We start from the raw sequence: 14,386 nt of genomic DNA, 5'->3' as shown, positions 1-14,386 counted from the left end.
AGGATGTGCATCTTAAACGAATGTACACCCTCCCCAATGAATGAACATAAAAGAAATAAACACCATAACTCAAAAACTAGTACAAAACAAAATAGTGTATTTGGATTTCACACAAAAACACAAGCAGAGATGAAGCACAATCCAAATTTCAGAATTCCACTTCAGGTTTTCTGCACATTTAAACCACAATCTCAAAAACACAAATAAGTTGCAGTCCCATACAAACAAAATCACAATTAAATCCAGACCAGTGATAACGAGAAAAAAAATAAAGCTGGTCAGTTTCTCAGGCTGAAAAACAAAACAAAAAGTCATAGGAAGAGTTACTAACTCACGGAGTCTAGTCAGTCAGTCCAGTCATTCCAGTCAGTCCAAGAATCCAGTCCGGGTTTTTCTGCTGATTTTTGAATGATTACTGGCGTCCGTGAACAGATTTGCACGGCGAATGTGGCATGATGATCCGAAGGTGGAGTGTACAGGATTGATGTGCGGCTGGAAGTATGAAGGAAACGGTACGCAAGGGATTTAACTACTTTGCTTTGTTTTGTGTTTCTTTTCAAGAGCGTTTTACTCCGGCCGGTTTTGACACTGCTCCTCTCTCCCACTCTCCTTCCGTCACACTGACTCTTACAAGGAGGAGATTTTATACACGCCCCCTCCGGCAACAATCAGTGTGTAAACTCAAATGGGTGTTTCCCGGTTTTACACAGGTGGTGAAACCTGGTGATGATTTCAGGTCGTCACAACACCTCCCTGTAAGACCAGCACGCCCAGAATGCACCTGAACACACCTCCCTGTAAGACCAGCACGCCCAGAATGCACCTGAACACACCTCGCTGTAAGACCAGCACGCCCAGAATGCACCTGAACACACCTCTCTATAAGACTAACACGCCCAGAATGCACCTAAACACACCTCCCTGTAAGACCAGCACGCCCAGAATGCACCTGAACACACCTCCCTGTAAGACCAGCACGCCCAGAATGCACCTGAACACACCTCCCTGTAAGAGCAGCATGCCCATGGGCCACAGATGGGTGCAGGTGCATTTTCTATTTAAACAACGTGGGCGCTGGACAGGAAACTGACACTTACGTCGGGCTTTTCGCTGCACTGTGTGCAGGATCGGGTCGTTAACGTTACAGAGCTGCTTGGTTTCTGACTGTTGTGAACGTTGTCGTTACTACCACATTGCATTGTGGGATATTTATGCCGGCGTAGTGTCCAGTGTTTGCATACTGTAATAATTTACCAGAAATAGTTTACATCTCACGTACTATTGGTTTCATACAAAGGTTTCAGACTTAACATCTCACACATAACATGTTATTAAACTCCAGACTCTTCCTTGTTGTTGTTGTGTGTCTGTACCTTTAACTCTTCCTTGTTGTTGTTGTTGTGTGTCTGTTTGTGTGTACCTTAAACTCTTCCTTGTTGTTGTTGTGTGTCTGTTTGTGTGTACCTTAAACTCTTCCTTGTTGTTGTTGTTGTTGTTGTGTGTCTGTTTGTGTGTACCTTTAACTCTTCCTTGTTGTTGTTGTGTGTCTGTTTGTGTGTACCTTAAACTCTTCCTTGTTGTTGTTGTGTGTCTGTTTGTGTGTACCTTTAACTCTTCCTTGTTGTTGTTGTTGTTGTTGTTGTGTGTCTGTTTGTGTGTACCTTAAACTCTTCCTTGTTTTTGTTGTTGTTGTGTGTCTGTTTGTGTGTACCTTAAACTCTTCCTTGTTGTTGTTGTGTGTCTGTTTGTGTGTACCTTAAACTCTTCCTTGTTGTTGTTGTTGTTGTGTGTCTGTTTGTGTGTACCTTTAACTCTTCCTTGTTGTTGTTGTGTGTCTGTTTGTGTGTACCTTAAACTCTTCCTTGTTGTTGTTGTTGTTGTCGTTGTTGTGTGTCTGTTTGTGTGTACCTTTAACTCTTCCTTGTTGTTGTTGTTGTTGTTGTGTGTCTGTTTGTGTGTACCTTAAACTCTTCCTTGTTGTTGTTGTTGTGTGTCTGTTTGTGTGTACCTTAAACTCTTCCTTGTTTTTGTTGTTGTTGTGTGTCTGTTTGTGTGTACCTTAAACTCTTCCTTGTTGTTGTTGTGTGTCTGTTTGTGTGTACCTTAAACTCTTCCTTGTTTTTGTTGTTGTTGTGTGTCTGTTTGTGTGTACCTTAAACTCTTCCTTGTTGTTGTTGTGTGTCTGTTTGTGTGTACCTTAAACTCTTCCTTGTTGTTGTTCTTGTTGTTGTGTGTCTGTTTGTGTGTACCTTAAACTCTTCCTTGTTGTTGTTGTTGTGTGTCTGTTTGTGTGTACCTTAAACTCTTCCTTGTTGTTGTTGTTGTTGTTGTGTGTCTGTTTGTGTGTACCTTAAACTCTTCCTTGTTGTTGTTGTTGTTGTTGTTGTGTGTCTGTTTGTGTGTACCTTTAACTCTTCCTTGTTGTTGTTGTGTGTCTGTTTGTGTGTACCTTAAACTCTTCCTTGTTTTTGTTGTTGTTGTGTGTCTGTTTGTGTGTACCTTAAACTCTTCCTTGTTGTTGTTGTGTGTCTGTTTGTGTGTACCTTAAACTCTTCCTTGTTGTTGTTCTTGTTGTTGTGTGTCTGTTTGTGTGTACCTTTAACTCTTCCTTGTTGTTGTTGTGTGTCTGTTTGTGTGTACCTTAAACTCTTCCTTGTTGTTGTTGTTGTGTGTCTGTTTGTGTGTACCTTAAACTCTTCCTTGTTGTTGTTGTTGTGTGTCTGTTTGTGTGTACCTTAAACTCTTCCTTGTTGTTGTTGTTGTTGTGTGTCTGTTTGTGTGTACCTTAAACTCTTCCTTGTTGTTGTTGTTGTTGTGTGTCTGTTTGTGTGTACCTTAAACTCTTCCTTGTTGTTGTTGTTGTTGTTGTTGTTGTGTGTCTGTTTGTGTGTACCTTAAACTCTTCCTTGTTGTTGTTGTTTGTGTTGTTTGTGTGTACTAAACTTTCCTGTTGTGTTGTTGTGTGTCTGTTTGTGTGTACCTTTAACTCTTCCTTGTTGTTGTTGTTGTTGTTGTTGTTGTGTGTCTGTTTGTGTGTACCTTAAACTCTTCCTTGTTGTTGTTGTTGTTGTGTGTCTGTTTGTGTGTACCTTTAACTCTTCCTTGTTGTTGTTGTTGTTGTGTGTCTGTTTGTGTGTACCTTAAACTCTTCCTTGTTGTTGTTGTTGTTGTGTGTCTGTTTGTGTGTACCTTAAACTCTTCCTTGTTGTTGTTGTTGTTGTGTGTCTGTTTGTGTGTACCTTTAACTCTTCCTTGCTGTCGTGTTTTCTTACTTGAGCGTGGCGACTCCTTGCGGCGTGGTCGGCTCGTTGAAGCGCCTCATGTACTCGTGCATCTCTGGGAAACTCTTCTTCATGTAATCCTCGGCGCTGCTCTCCCTCACTGTTCCGAAACGGAAACCTCGCGACGAATGGTGCAGCTGACAACCAACGAAGAAGAGAAGAGAAGGGGATGGAGGTGAACAGACTTTATATTCCACTCATAGACTATATATATCTATAATCTAACAATATATATATAAAATATGTATAGCAATGATCCCACGACACAAACACCAGAAACCATATGGATGGAAACACGTCAAAAACATCGGAGAAAGGGCCAATAACGTGAAAGCCTCAAAAGCACAAAAAGTGCTCAAAGCTTAAAATATAAGTGTCAACAACATCGGAGAAAGTGACAGAAACGTCACACGTGGTGGCAGTACTTCCTGTGAAGCTGCCGTCTGAATCTCTCCACATTTAAAATAGAAAGTTAATCTCAAACAGACGCTCCCCCCGGACAGCTCCCAGCAGCCCCGGCTGCACAAACACTGGCAGACTGTTTCATGCTTCAGTCAGCCGCTGAATTAAAAGTGTAATTAGGATGAGGCAGGTGATTCAAAGAACTCTTTTAATCTGTCATTATTGTCAAACAGGAAGCAGGAAGTTAATGAAGAACAGACACACACACACACACACACACACACACACACACACACACACACACACACACACACACACCAACACAGACTGTATAACGTGATATTTTAATCAGGACTGTTATCATTTCTCTTCCTTTACAATGTACGATACATTATTAGATAACCCTGGCAGTCTAGAGAAGCTTTTAAAAGTACTTTAAAGTTATAATATGCGGTGCTAGAAAGGGGAGAAATGCGAGTTCTCGGTTTCCTAAAAAACAGTGTGCAGTCTAATCCAAAAGTAATCACTCTATTCACTAGAAGAGTGTGGTGGTGTCTGTATCTGCATTACATTGTGGGATGCTTATGCCTTACTTAGGCGTAGTGCCTAGTGTTTGCACACTGTAATATTTAACCGATTTTCACAAGATTTTGGACAGACTAAAGAATCCCACATACAACTAAACAGCACCATCTGACTGATCTGACTGACAGCCGGGCCCAGGATGCCCGGCTGTCAGTTCACAAAGCTCTGGGCTCCAGGCCTGCGTGAGGCTCAACAACACAGTCTCACGGCAGTTCGTGACATGTTCACGTAATTAAATCTATTTGATTCGTTTACATGAACACGTTTATCTGTTTTTTGTTTTTTTTCGTGATGGTCAGGTCGGCCCTGTTCTCTTTGTAACATATATAAACAATCTGCCAGATATGATACAGTCTGATGTTTACCTTTTTGCGGATGACACTAACATTTTCAGAATAATAACAAGCGACACAGACCAAGCCCATCTTCAAGAAGATCTATGTAGCATGGGCAAATGTAGTTGGGGATTTAGTGGTTAATCCAGTACACGAGGAGAAGGACGTAGGTGTTGTGGTGGATGGTTCACTTGAATTCCACACACATATTTCTGAAAAAGTTAAAAAAGCAACATCTATGATTGCAATAATAAAAATAACTTTTCAAAATGTATGCAAGGATATATTTTACCACTGTACAAATCCCAAAGATCCCATCTTAAATATGCTAGCTCAGTCTGGTGTCCATATAAATTAAAAAATGTAGAAAAAATAGAAAGGGTCCAGAGAAGAGTTCCTAATTAATTCCAGCAATGAAAAATATGTCTTATGAAGATAGATTGAGAAAATTAAGTTTACAGACTCTCATATTTAGGAGATACAGAGGAGATATGATTTAGGTGCATAAGCTTGTACAGGGAATATATGATGTAACAGTTGAGCCTGTCTTTCAGTTTTGGAGCAATAGGTACGAGACACGAGGGAATTCTTTAAAACTTTACCCAGAACATGCCTGTCTGAAAAGAGAAAGAATAAAATCGTGGAATGAGCTTCCAGAAGAAGTTGTGCGTTCCCCTTCAATTAATTCCTTTAAGAACAGGTTGGATGCATTTTGCCTGTGAAAATGTGTAATGTATAATTATAAAGCTTGTCAGTAATTTAACTAATTTATTTATGAATTGTTAGGACATTTCAATCATGAAATTGTGTTTTATGAAAACATGTTAAAATGTGAATATATATATATATATAATTTGTTTTTATAACATGGTCATGTTTACTTTTAGGAATTCTAGTGTGACTCATGATGACTCAAAATTAGTTTTAAAAATAGACTATTAGTTCAGTAGATTACCTTTCATTGGTCAATACACGTCACTACATTTATTACATAATGCGTTCATGGTTTTTATCCTCAGTCATCCTATCCAGGTCCGTACCCAAACAATTTGAGCTTCTACTTGTAAAAATCCAACTCTGTAGGAATAAGGCTATTACGGTTGCTGCTTGTTATAGACCCCCCTCAGCCCTTAGCAGTGCCCTGGACACCGTTTACGAACTAATCAACCCCCATCTAACTGCTCAATTTGTATTGTTAGGAGATTTAAACCTGGACATGCTCAACACCCCAACCACTCTACTTGTTAAGCTTGATGCCCTCAACCTCACACAAATTATAAATGAAGCTATGAGATACAACCTCAAATCAGTAAACAAGGCTACCCTCATTGACATTGTCGTGACCAACCTGCCCTCTAATTACACCCCAGCTGTCTTTAATCAGGATCTCAGTGATCCCTGTCTGATTGCATGCATCCTTAATGGGTCCACGGTCAAACGTCCACCACTTATCTCTGTCAGACGCTGTCTAAAACACTTCTGCGAACAAGCCTTTCTGACTGACCTGAACCTTGTAGCTTGGGAGACAGTGGAGGATGCCTGGATGTCATTCAAAACTGATTTCCTATCTGTCCTAAATAAGCATGCCCCATTTAAAAAGTTTAGAACCAAGAGTAGATACAGCCCCTGGTTCACTCCAGAGCTGACCGCCCTCAACCAACATAAAAACATAAGCCTCGAACAACCCCCATAACATGCAAGTCTTTAAAGAAGCCAGGAACCAGTACACTCAGGCAGTCAGAGTAGCTAAGGCTCGCTACTTCAAATTGAAATTTGGCTCTTGCAGTACTAACTCAAAAAAGTTCTGGGACACTGTAAAAACTATGGAGAAGAAGAACACCTCTTCCAAGCTGCCCATGGCTCTGAAATTAGGTAATAATATCACTACCGACAAACCTACGATATTAGAAAACTGTCCCACCCCTTACCACGCTTCTCCTTCACCCCTATCCTGACAGCTGCAGTGCTGAGAGAGCTGCAAAATCTGGACCCATAAAAGTCAATCTGGACCCCAATTTCCTAAAATGATCTGCAAATATTATTGCTTCCCCCATCACCAACCTGTTTAACCTATCTCTCGCATCTTCAGAAATTCCTGGAGATTGGAAATCCGCTGCAGTCATCCCTCTCTTCAAAGGGGGCGACACCCTTGACCCAAACTGCTATAGACCCATATCCATCTTACCCTGTCTCTCGAAAGTCTTCGAAAGCTTGGTCAATAAACAGATTACAACCATCTCGAATCCCAACGTATCCTTTCCGCTACGCAATCTGGCTTCCGTGCCGGTTATGGCTGTACCACAGCCACCTTCAAGGTCATAAACGACATCACGATCACTGAACTGCCTCAAACTCTCTCCTGTAAAAACTAGATGTTGTCTACCATAGTGTCATACGTTTTGTGACCAAAGCCCCTCTTAACACCCACCACTGTAACCTCTATGCATTAGTTGGCTGGCCCTCGTTACACACCCGACGCCTAACTCACTGGTACCAACTCATTTACAAGTCTGTGCTTGGCAAAGTCCCGCCGTACCTAAGCTCACTGGTCACCATAGCTTTACCCACCCGCAACCTTCGCTCAAGGAGTTACATCTCCTTGATCACCCCAAAAGCCAACACCTCCTTTGGCCGCCACTCCTTCCAGTTCTCAGCTGCTAATGACTGGAATGAACTACAAAAAACCCTGAAACTCAAAACCCTTATTCCACCAACGACCTTTAAAGCTTTAAAATCTGACTGAGCTCCTGTCCGATCACTGCATGTGCTAATTGTTCATCTTTCATGTATTATTTTCATACACCCTATCCCACTGTCTCTGTCATGCCCCATTGCACATCTGCACATATCTGTTTATGCGCTTTCGCACCTCGCACCTGCCCCGGCATGCAGAACTGTATTTCTCCCCACCACTGTTTCAACACCTTGTTATCATACACATTTTTTCTTTTTTCTTTTGCACATCTACTACTAATTTCCACAACCTGCACTAACTATATATTGACTCTTACTACATTTCAGCATTTAAATATTTCTGTCTATTCATAGCCTATATATTGTGCTATGATTGATCAACATCCCTATGTAGTCCACACTTTGCACATACCGTACATTGACTCTCTACTCCATCTCAGCATTTAACATTCATATAGACTGTCTTTACATGTATGCTGTGTTATTCATGTTTCTACCTCACTACCTAGACAAATATTTGCACTAACTGTATATTGAGTGTTTACTATTTTCAGCATTTTGACAGACTGTCCATGGTTATTGTGTTATTACTGATCCACATCACTAACTAGATTACATATTGCACTAACTGTATATTGACTTCACTACTTCTCAGCATTCATATAGACTATCTATTTAAATATACTGCGTTATAACTGATCACTGGATCCACTTCACTACCTTGCCCACAATTTAATTTTGCACTAATTGTATTCTGTCTCTTTACTACATTTTAGCAATGTTATAGATTGTCTATTTCATGAATGTTATGTTATCACCATATCACTTTCGCATATCCATCGACTTACTTAGACCTCACACCCCGTTGAACTGCCTACTTAATCTTTACCTTTGTAGCCCATTGTATTCTGTTTTCTTGCACTATGTTATGTGAAACTATATGTTGTCTTGTACGCTTACGCTTTTCTTGGCCAGGTCGCCTTTGTAAATGACAACCTGTTCTCAACGGCCTACCTGGTTAAATAAAGGTTAAATAAAATAAAATGAACAATGCGTTTGGTACAACATAATGCGTTGTTACAACATAATGCACTGTTACAACATAATGCGTTGGTACAACATAATGCACTGTTACAACATAATGCGTTGTTACAACATAATGCACTGTTACAACATAATGCGTTGGTATAACATAATGCGTTGGTATAACATAATGCGTTGGTATAACATAATGCGTTGGTATAACATAATGCGTTGGTACAACATAATGCGTTGGTATAACATAATGCGTTGGTATAACATAATGCGTTGGTACAACATAATGCGTTGGTATAACATAATGCGTTGGTACAACATAATGCGTTGGTATAACATACATAATGCATTGGTACAACATAATGCGTTGGTATAACATAATGCGTTGGTATAACATAATGCACTGTTACAACATAATGCGTTGGTATAACATAATGCGTTGGTATAACATAATGCGTTGGTATAACATAATGCACTGTTACAACATAATGCGTTGGTATAACATAATGCGTTGGTATAACATAATGCACTGTTACAACATAATGCGTTGGTATAACATAATGCGTTGGTATAACATAATGCACTGTTACAACATAATGCGTTGGTATAACATAATGCGTTGGTACAACATAATGCGTTGGTATAACATACATAATGCATTGGTACAACATAATGCGTTGGTATAACATAATGCGTTGGTACACACCTTTGCGTCGTGGATCCCCGACACTTCCTCGAAGGTTTTCTCTCCTACCATAACGGCGGCGAGGTTGGCGGTGTAGCTCGACAGCACCAGCAAGCAGAAGATGGCCCACAGGTTCATCAGGAACCGGCCCGTCCAACACTTCGGCGTCTTGGAGGCAACGGTGCGTCCGAACAGGATGGCGTAGCACAGGTTCAGCGCCGACGAGTATGAGAACACACGGACGCGGTTACGTCCGTGTGGCGTCATGCCATACGGACTCTTCCACTCGTACAGCGTGAGGAAGAGCGCGGTGATGTGCAGCGCGGCGAAGATGCCCACCCACATTGACCAGTGCAGCGGCCACATGAAGGCGCCGATGGGTGCCGCTGTGTCCTTGCTGCGCACCAGGATGCCCAGGCTGGTGGAGAAGAAGGGCGAGGTGAAGTCGATGACGCGGCTGCGTGCCGAGTTGATGCTGAAGGAGGCGGCGGCCATGTCTGCAAGCCCGCCCAGCAGATCCCCCACCAGCCCCGTCCAGCGCCCGCCCTTCCACGCGCCGTACTTCCCGTCGCCCACAATATAAAGCTCAAACTGGAAGCCCAGATCCTCCGCCAGCTTCTCCAGCAGGTCCACGCAGTAACCTGCAACACACAGAGTTACAATTGCAACGCATAGTCGTGCCACAAGGGGGCGCCTTCCTCTGTTACTATGGTGATGTACAAGTGCAGGGTTTTCCCGCCATTATAAGGTTTACGTGCAGCACCAGAGTTGAATGAATGAAACTAAAAAACTTTTCTCATAGATCTAATGATTGTAGTTGGACTTCTTTAGCTTTAAGTTTGTTTTTTTAAATGTAAAAGACTATTGGCGTTTTTCCACTACATGGTACCTACTCGGCCATAGGTACCATGTAGTGGAAAAACGCCATATATGAGACACCCAACAATACAGTAAAAGATATTTAACTTTTCAGTTAGATGAAGCCAATAAACTCTACATGTCTGGCCCTGGATGGGATTCTCATTATTGAGTTTGACCCCCTTGTGTCAGAATAAAGTGTCAGTGTAGAACCTCTGTTCAGTTGTCTGTGGACTCTTTGAGCTAACCGGCTAACTGCTAGCCCTCTGCCCCCCCACACCATTCCCGTTACAAACCGTAGCAACACTTGCTGAACCCTGCGGGCAGGAAGCTGCTGTTCCCACCCGCCACGTCCCGGAAGTATCTCTCCAGAGCGTCGGAGCTGTTGGCGCCGGCGTCCAGGCAGAACTGTCCAGCGGGGCAGTGGCCCTCGTCATCCACGTCCCGCGTGAACACGAAGGGATGCTCCACCAGCGTCACCACGCGGACCCAGCTCCCCGCCGCAGGCGTGCCAGGCCTCCAGCGGCGCCGCGTATCCCTGGCCGGCCCCTCGGGGCGCTGCCGAGTTTTGGGTCCGCGCCACACTTCCTGTTCCTCCACGATGAGCTGGCCGGCAGCCCAGCGGCCCACCGTTACCCAGCTGGGCTGGCCCAGCGCGTCCCGCCGCAGACTCCAGATGTGGAACTGCTGCGAGTTCACGACCTCCAAGCGGTTCGGATGCACTCGCACCGGACCAGTCAGCCCGGAGAACGACGTGTTGGACAGGAACCTGCAGACACAGACACACAGAGCAGATTTCATTCTTTTTACATTCAGAAGTCTAACAGGTAAACACAGTGTCTACAGTGCAGCATTACAATCTGAGAGACGCGTTGTGTATCACATGTTTCCTGTGTCCTGCTTACTCTTGTTTTTTAAGATTGTTTTTTGGGGCTTTTCCTTTTATTAGACAGTGACAGTGGATAGACAGGAAAGGTGGGAGAGAGATGGGAGATGACACACAGCAAAGGGCGGCAGGTCGGATTCGAACCCGCGCCGCTGCAAAGGACTCAGCCTACATGGGGCGCACGCTCTTACTGGGTGAGCTAGAGGCCACCCCAATTCTTTCGTGATTCTTAAGTTGTTGTTATTGTGCCTCTCTGAAATGTTACGGGCTGTGCTTACAGTGGCGTTAGAAGAATGTTTTTCCAGTAACCGTGTTATTGACAGAGCTGCTGTGCGTACACGTGACATGTTTCAGTACTGGCGCACAACGGACAATGGGGCTCCCCCTGAAAGCCACGGGGCAATTCAAACCCTGGTTTTGCATCTCGCTGTAGTTGTTTTGCTTGTCTTTGTGCTGGTTTTATATTTGTTTGTAGTTTTTTTGTGTATCTTTGCAGTCATTAAGGGTCGTTTGGAGTCCGTATGTTTATGTTTTCAGTCATTAAGTGTTTCTGAGTGGTAGTTTTGCATTTATTTTTAGTAGTGTTGCATGTCTTTGGGGTAATTTAGGATCTCCTTTTGATAGTTTAGTGATTTGTTTTATGTGAGGCTCGTTCAGTAATCCATCTTTGATTGTAGGCTGCTGTAATGAGATAAAAATCTAAATCTAAAATGAATACACAGCGGTGAGGAGACTGTAACCTTCCTCACATTAATAAAGGAAACAAACACTCAGCTGTTTACAGGGATTAGACTAATATTCAGACAAACAGGAAGGTTAACTAACCGCTACAGACCTCCGTCACAGCTTGGCCATATCAGCAGCAGTTAGTAGATGTGTTTACCCGCTACAGAGCTCTGAGACGCCGGCTACGGTGCTCCGCGTGGTGCTCCGCGTGGTGCTCCGCGTGGTGCTCCGCGTGGTGCTCCGCGTGGTGCTCTGTATGGTGCACACCATTATGTTATGCGGCGACAAAAGTTAAGATTAGGCCCGAAAAGGACTAGTTAAGTTTAGGAAAAAGATGGTGGTTTGTATTGCATTTGCATTTCTTGGGTGAAAGTCTTTTGTTTTCCCCAGGACATGACCCCCCCAGCCTGAAAGCCCAAACATCCCCCCCGACCTCCTCCCTACACGGCCCACAGAGTTCTCATATAGCAGCAGTCACTGGTGCATACGGGAAAAAAAGGTGGAAATCATACAAATGACTGCTTAACTAGCCTGGTTGACACCAGACCCTTCTCAGTTATAACTGAGAAGGGTCTGGGGAAGCTTCATTCACAGCCCTTTTCCAGCGGCATCAACGGGTTGCTGTGCTTCGGTAGCTGCCATGTTGAATGTAAACAAAAAGCTGCTCGCCATCGCTGCGCTATCGTCATTGTGTAAAGCGCGCCTCAACGGTTGTGATTGGTGTGAAGCCTGCCTCAATTGTTGTGATTGGTGTAAAGCCTGCCTCAATGTGTGATGGTGTAAAGCCGCTCATGTTGGATGTGTAAAGCGCCCATTGTGTGTGAAAGCCTGCCTCAACTGTTGTGATTGGTGCCTCGATTTGGAAACATTGGAAATGGTCTTGAATGGGCTCTTGGCCAGATGGACTTGCAGAGCAAATCTCAAATGTGCCGGAAATTCGTCAGGGTTTTCCCAGGCTAGTGCTTAACTTGTTAGTTTTTTGAACATACGTACGGTTGATGAGACAGGCTGACCCTTACCCTTTTTAATTAAAAGTATTTATATGGATGGATTTTTACATTGTGACCCCAGGGCATTTATTTCATCCTCCCAGCAGAGAGACCAGGGCAGGTGTGGAGGTGACCCTTGATTTAACTCCCGCTGACCGTCCTGTCCAATTGTAGCGGACTCAGGACACACCACAAAATCACCACGACACCACAGCTCTCTTTGGATCTTTGTTTTACTGAGTGAGTCTGTAATGACACAACATGTGACAGGGACTGCATCAATTCCACACACCCTCTTCTCAGACTACTGTGAGGGATACATAAAATAATAAAGTAAAACAAATGCAAAATAAACATGCCCTGCCTCATGTGTAATAGATCACAGGTAAACACAGAACCTCATATGTGCACACACACTAGAACAGTACAAATACACATCACATTCATTCTATACAAATCCCACAGGGAAACTACATTTCCCATAATGTCGCGCGTCATGAGGCGCGACTGAGCATGCAGCGGCAAAGCAGCGGCACTTCAAAAGGGTCACAGTGCAATACAAACTTCCGCAATAACTTTGAAACACATTACAATACAGACTCCAGCCCTACACACCACATCTGTCCCTCATCACTCCTCCAGAACATAGTCATGGCATAGTGCATCAACACTGGAATTACATTTATAAGTGGAATACTCTGTCAACGTACCTGTTTCTCTCAGTTTCCAAAACAGACTGAGAGAGAGACGCTCATGCGCATGTACCACAATACACAGGTGATTCGCTGATCACAATTATCAACATATCTAAACGAAAATAAATGTACATGAAACATTACTGCTTTCTTTTGGGCTGAAAACAATTCAACAACAGTGACAAGGCTAATCTAACACAATCACTGCATTTTAAATGACATTATAAGAAGGTAGTAAAATCCATACCCCCCCCCCTGTCATTGTCGACAAATGGAACATCCTGTTTCCCCTTTTGAGACAGTACCACTTAAGAAAATAAAGTTAGCTGGAATATACACAAAACACACTATTACACAATGGTTCCTTTATGGCTTTTTAAATAACCAAACCTGTTTTTTTAAGGGGGTTTTAAAGTGTGTTCCTACATCAATAGTGTCTTTGTGTCCTTGTGTCCTTGTGCCCCTCGTAGCGCCTATCCCGGGGCGCTGTGTTTGAACTCCAACCTAACCCTTCCCTAATGCAGGAAACAAGGTGAACTGTTTTCCTCCTGCAGCTGTTTCTACAGATTAATATTCATACAACAGGAGGGATGGAATCCTGGACTTGTAATCTAAAGGGATGAAGCGTCAGCTGAGGAGAATATTTAAGTTTTCTTGTGATTTAGTTTCAGTTTAACAGAACAAACATGAGACTGGATCCTGTCGTCTTCTGACCTGATTAACTGGGAAAACATTCAGACTGTTCTTTTCTTCTGTGCTTCTCCTGCAGCTGCTAATCTTTTTATCTCTCAGTCAAAGTGTGATTTTATTCACTGTGGATGTGTTTGATCTTTTTCTGTCAGTTACAGCTTTTATCTTCCTCAAACCTGCACCGACAAGTCTTTCCTACAGTGAGCAGTATTTCCTACAGTGAGCAGTATTTCCTACAGTGAGAAGTATTTCCTACAGTGAGCAGTATTTCCTACAGTGAGAAGTATTTCCTGCAGTGAGCAGTATTTCCTACAGTGAGAAGTCTTTCCTACAGTGAGCAGTATTTCCTACAGTGAGAAGTATTTCCTACAGTGAGCAGTATTTCCTACAGTGAGAAGTCTTTCCTACAGTGAGCAGTATTTCCTACAGTGAGAAGTATTTTCTACAGTGAGCAGTCTTTCCTACAGTGAGAAGTATTTCCTACAGTGAGAAGTATTTTCTACAGTGAGAAGTATTTCCTACAGT

General features: G+C 43.0%; 1 protein-coding gene and 1 long non-coding RNA gene across 2 annotated transcripts in view; one reads left to right on the top strand and one right to left on the bottom strand.

The window, feature by feature from the left end:
• The window catches only part of grin3bb (glutamate receptor, ionotropic, N-methyl-D-aspartate 3Bb), a 75,428-nt gene that overhangs the window by 8,623 nt on the left and 52,419 nt on the right, over positions 1-14,386 (bottom strand). Inside the window, exons 3-5 of the mRNA XM_031314501.2 lie at positions 10,172-10,644; positions 9,039-9,658; positions 3,273-3,418 (exon numbers count right to left, since the gene is read on the bottom strand). Coding sequence (XP_031170361.2) covers positions 3,273-3,418; positions 9,039-9,658; positions 10,172-10,644 — 1,239 coding nt within the window. The remainder of the gene's footprint in view (positions 1-3,272; positions 3,419-9,038; positions 9,659-10,171; positions 10,645-14,386) is intronic.
• LOC116060767 overlaps positions 325-14,386 on the top strand; it is a 19,599-nt gene continuing 5,537 nt past the window's right edge. Inside the window, exons 1-2 of the long non-coding RNA XR_004107576.2 lie at positions 325-512; positions 5,261-5,268. This is a non-coding gene — a long non-coding RNA (uncharacterized LOC116060767). The remainder of the gene's footprint in view (positions 513-5,260; positions 5,269-14,386) is intronic.

The sequence above is a fragment of the Sander lucioperca genome, chromosome 11 (genome assembly GCF_008315115.2).
Source record: "Sander lucioperca isolate FBNREF2018 chromosome 11, SLUC_FBN_1.2, whole genome shotgun sequence".
NCBI classification, from domain to species: domain Eukaryota; kingdom Metazoa; phylum Chordata; class Actinopteri; order Perciformes; family Percidae; genus Sander; species Sander lucioperca.
Note: the sequence above shows the minus strand (reverse complement) of the source record. Positions and strands in the feature narration are given on the sequence as shown.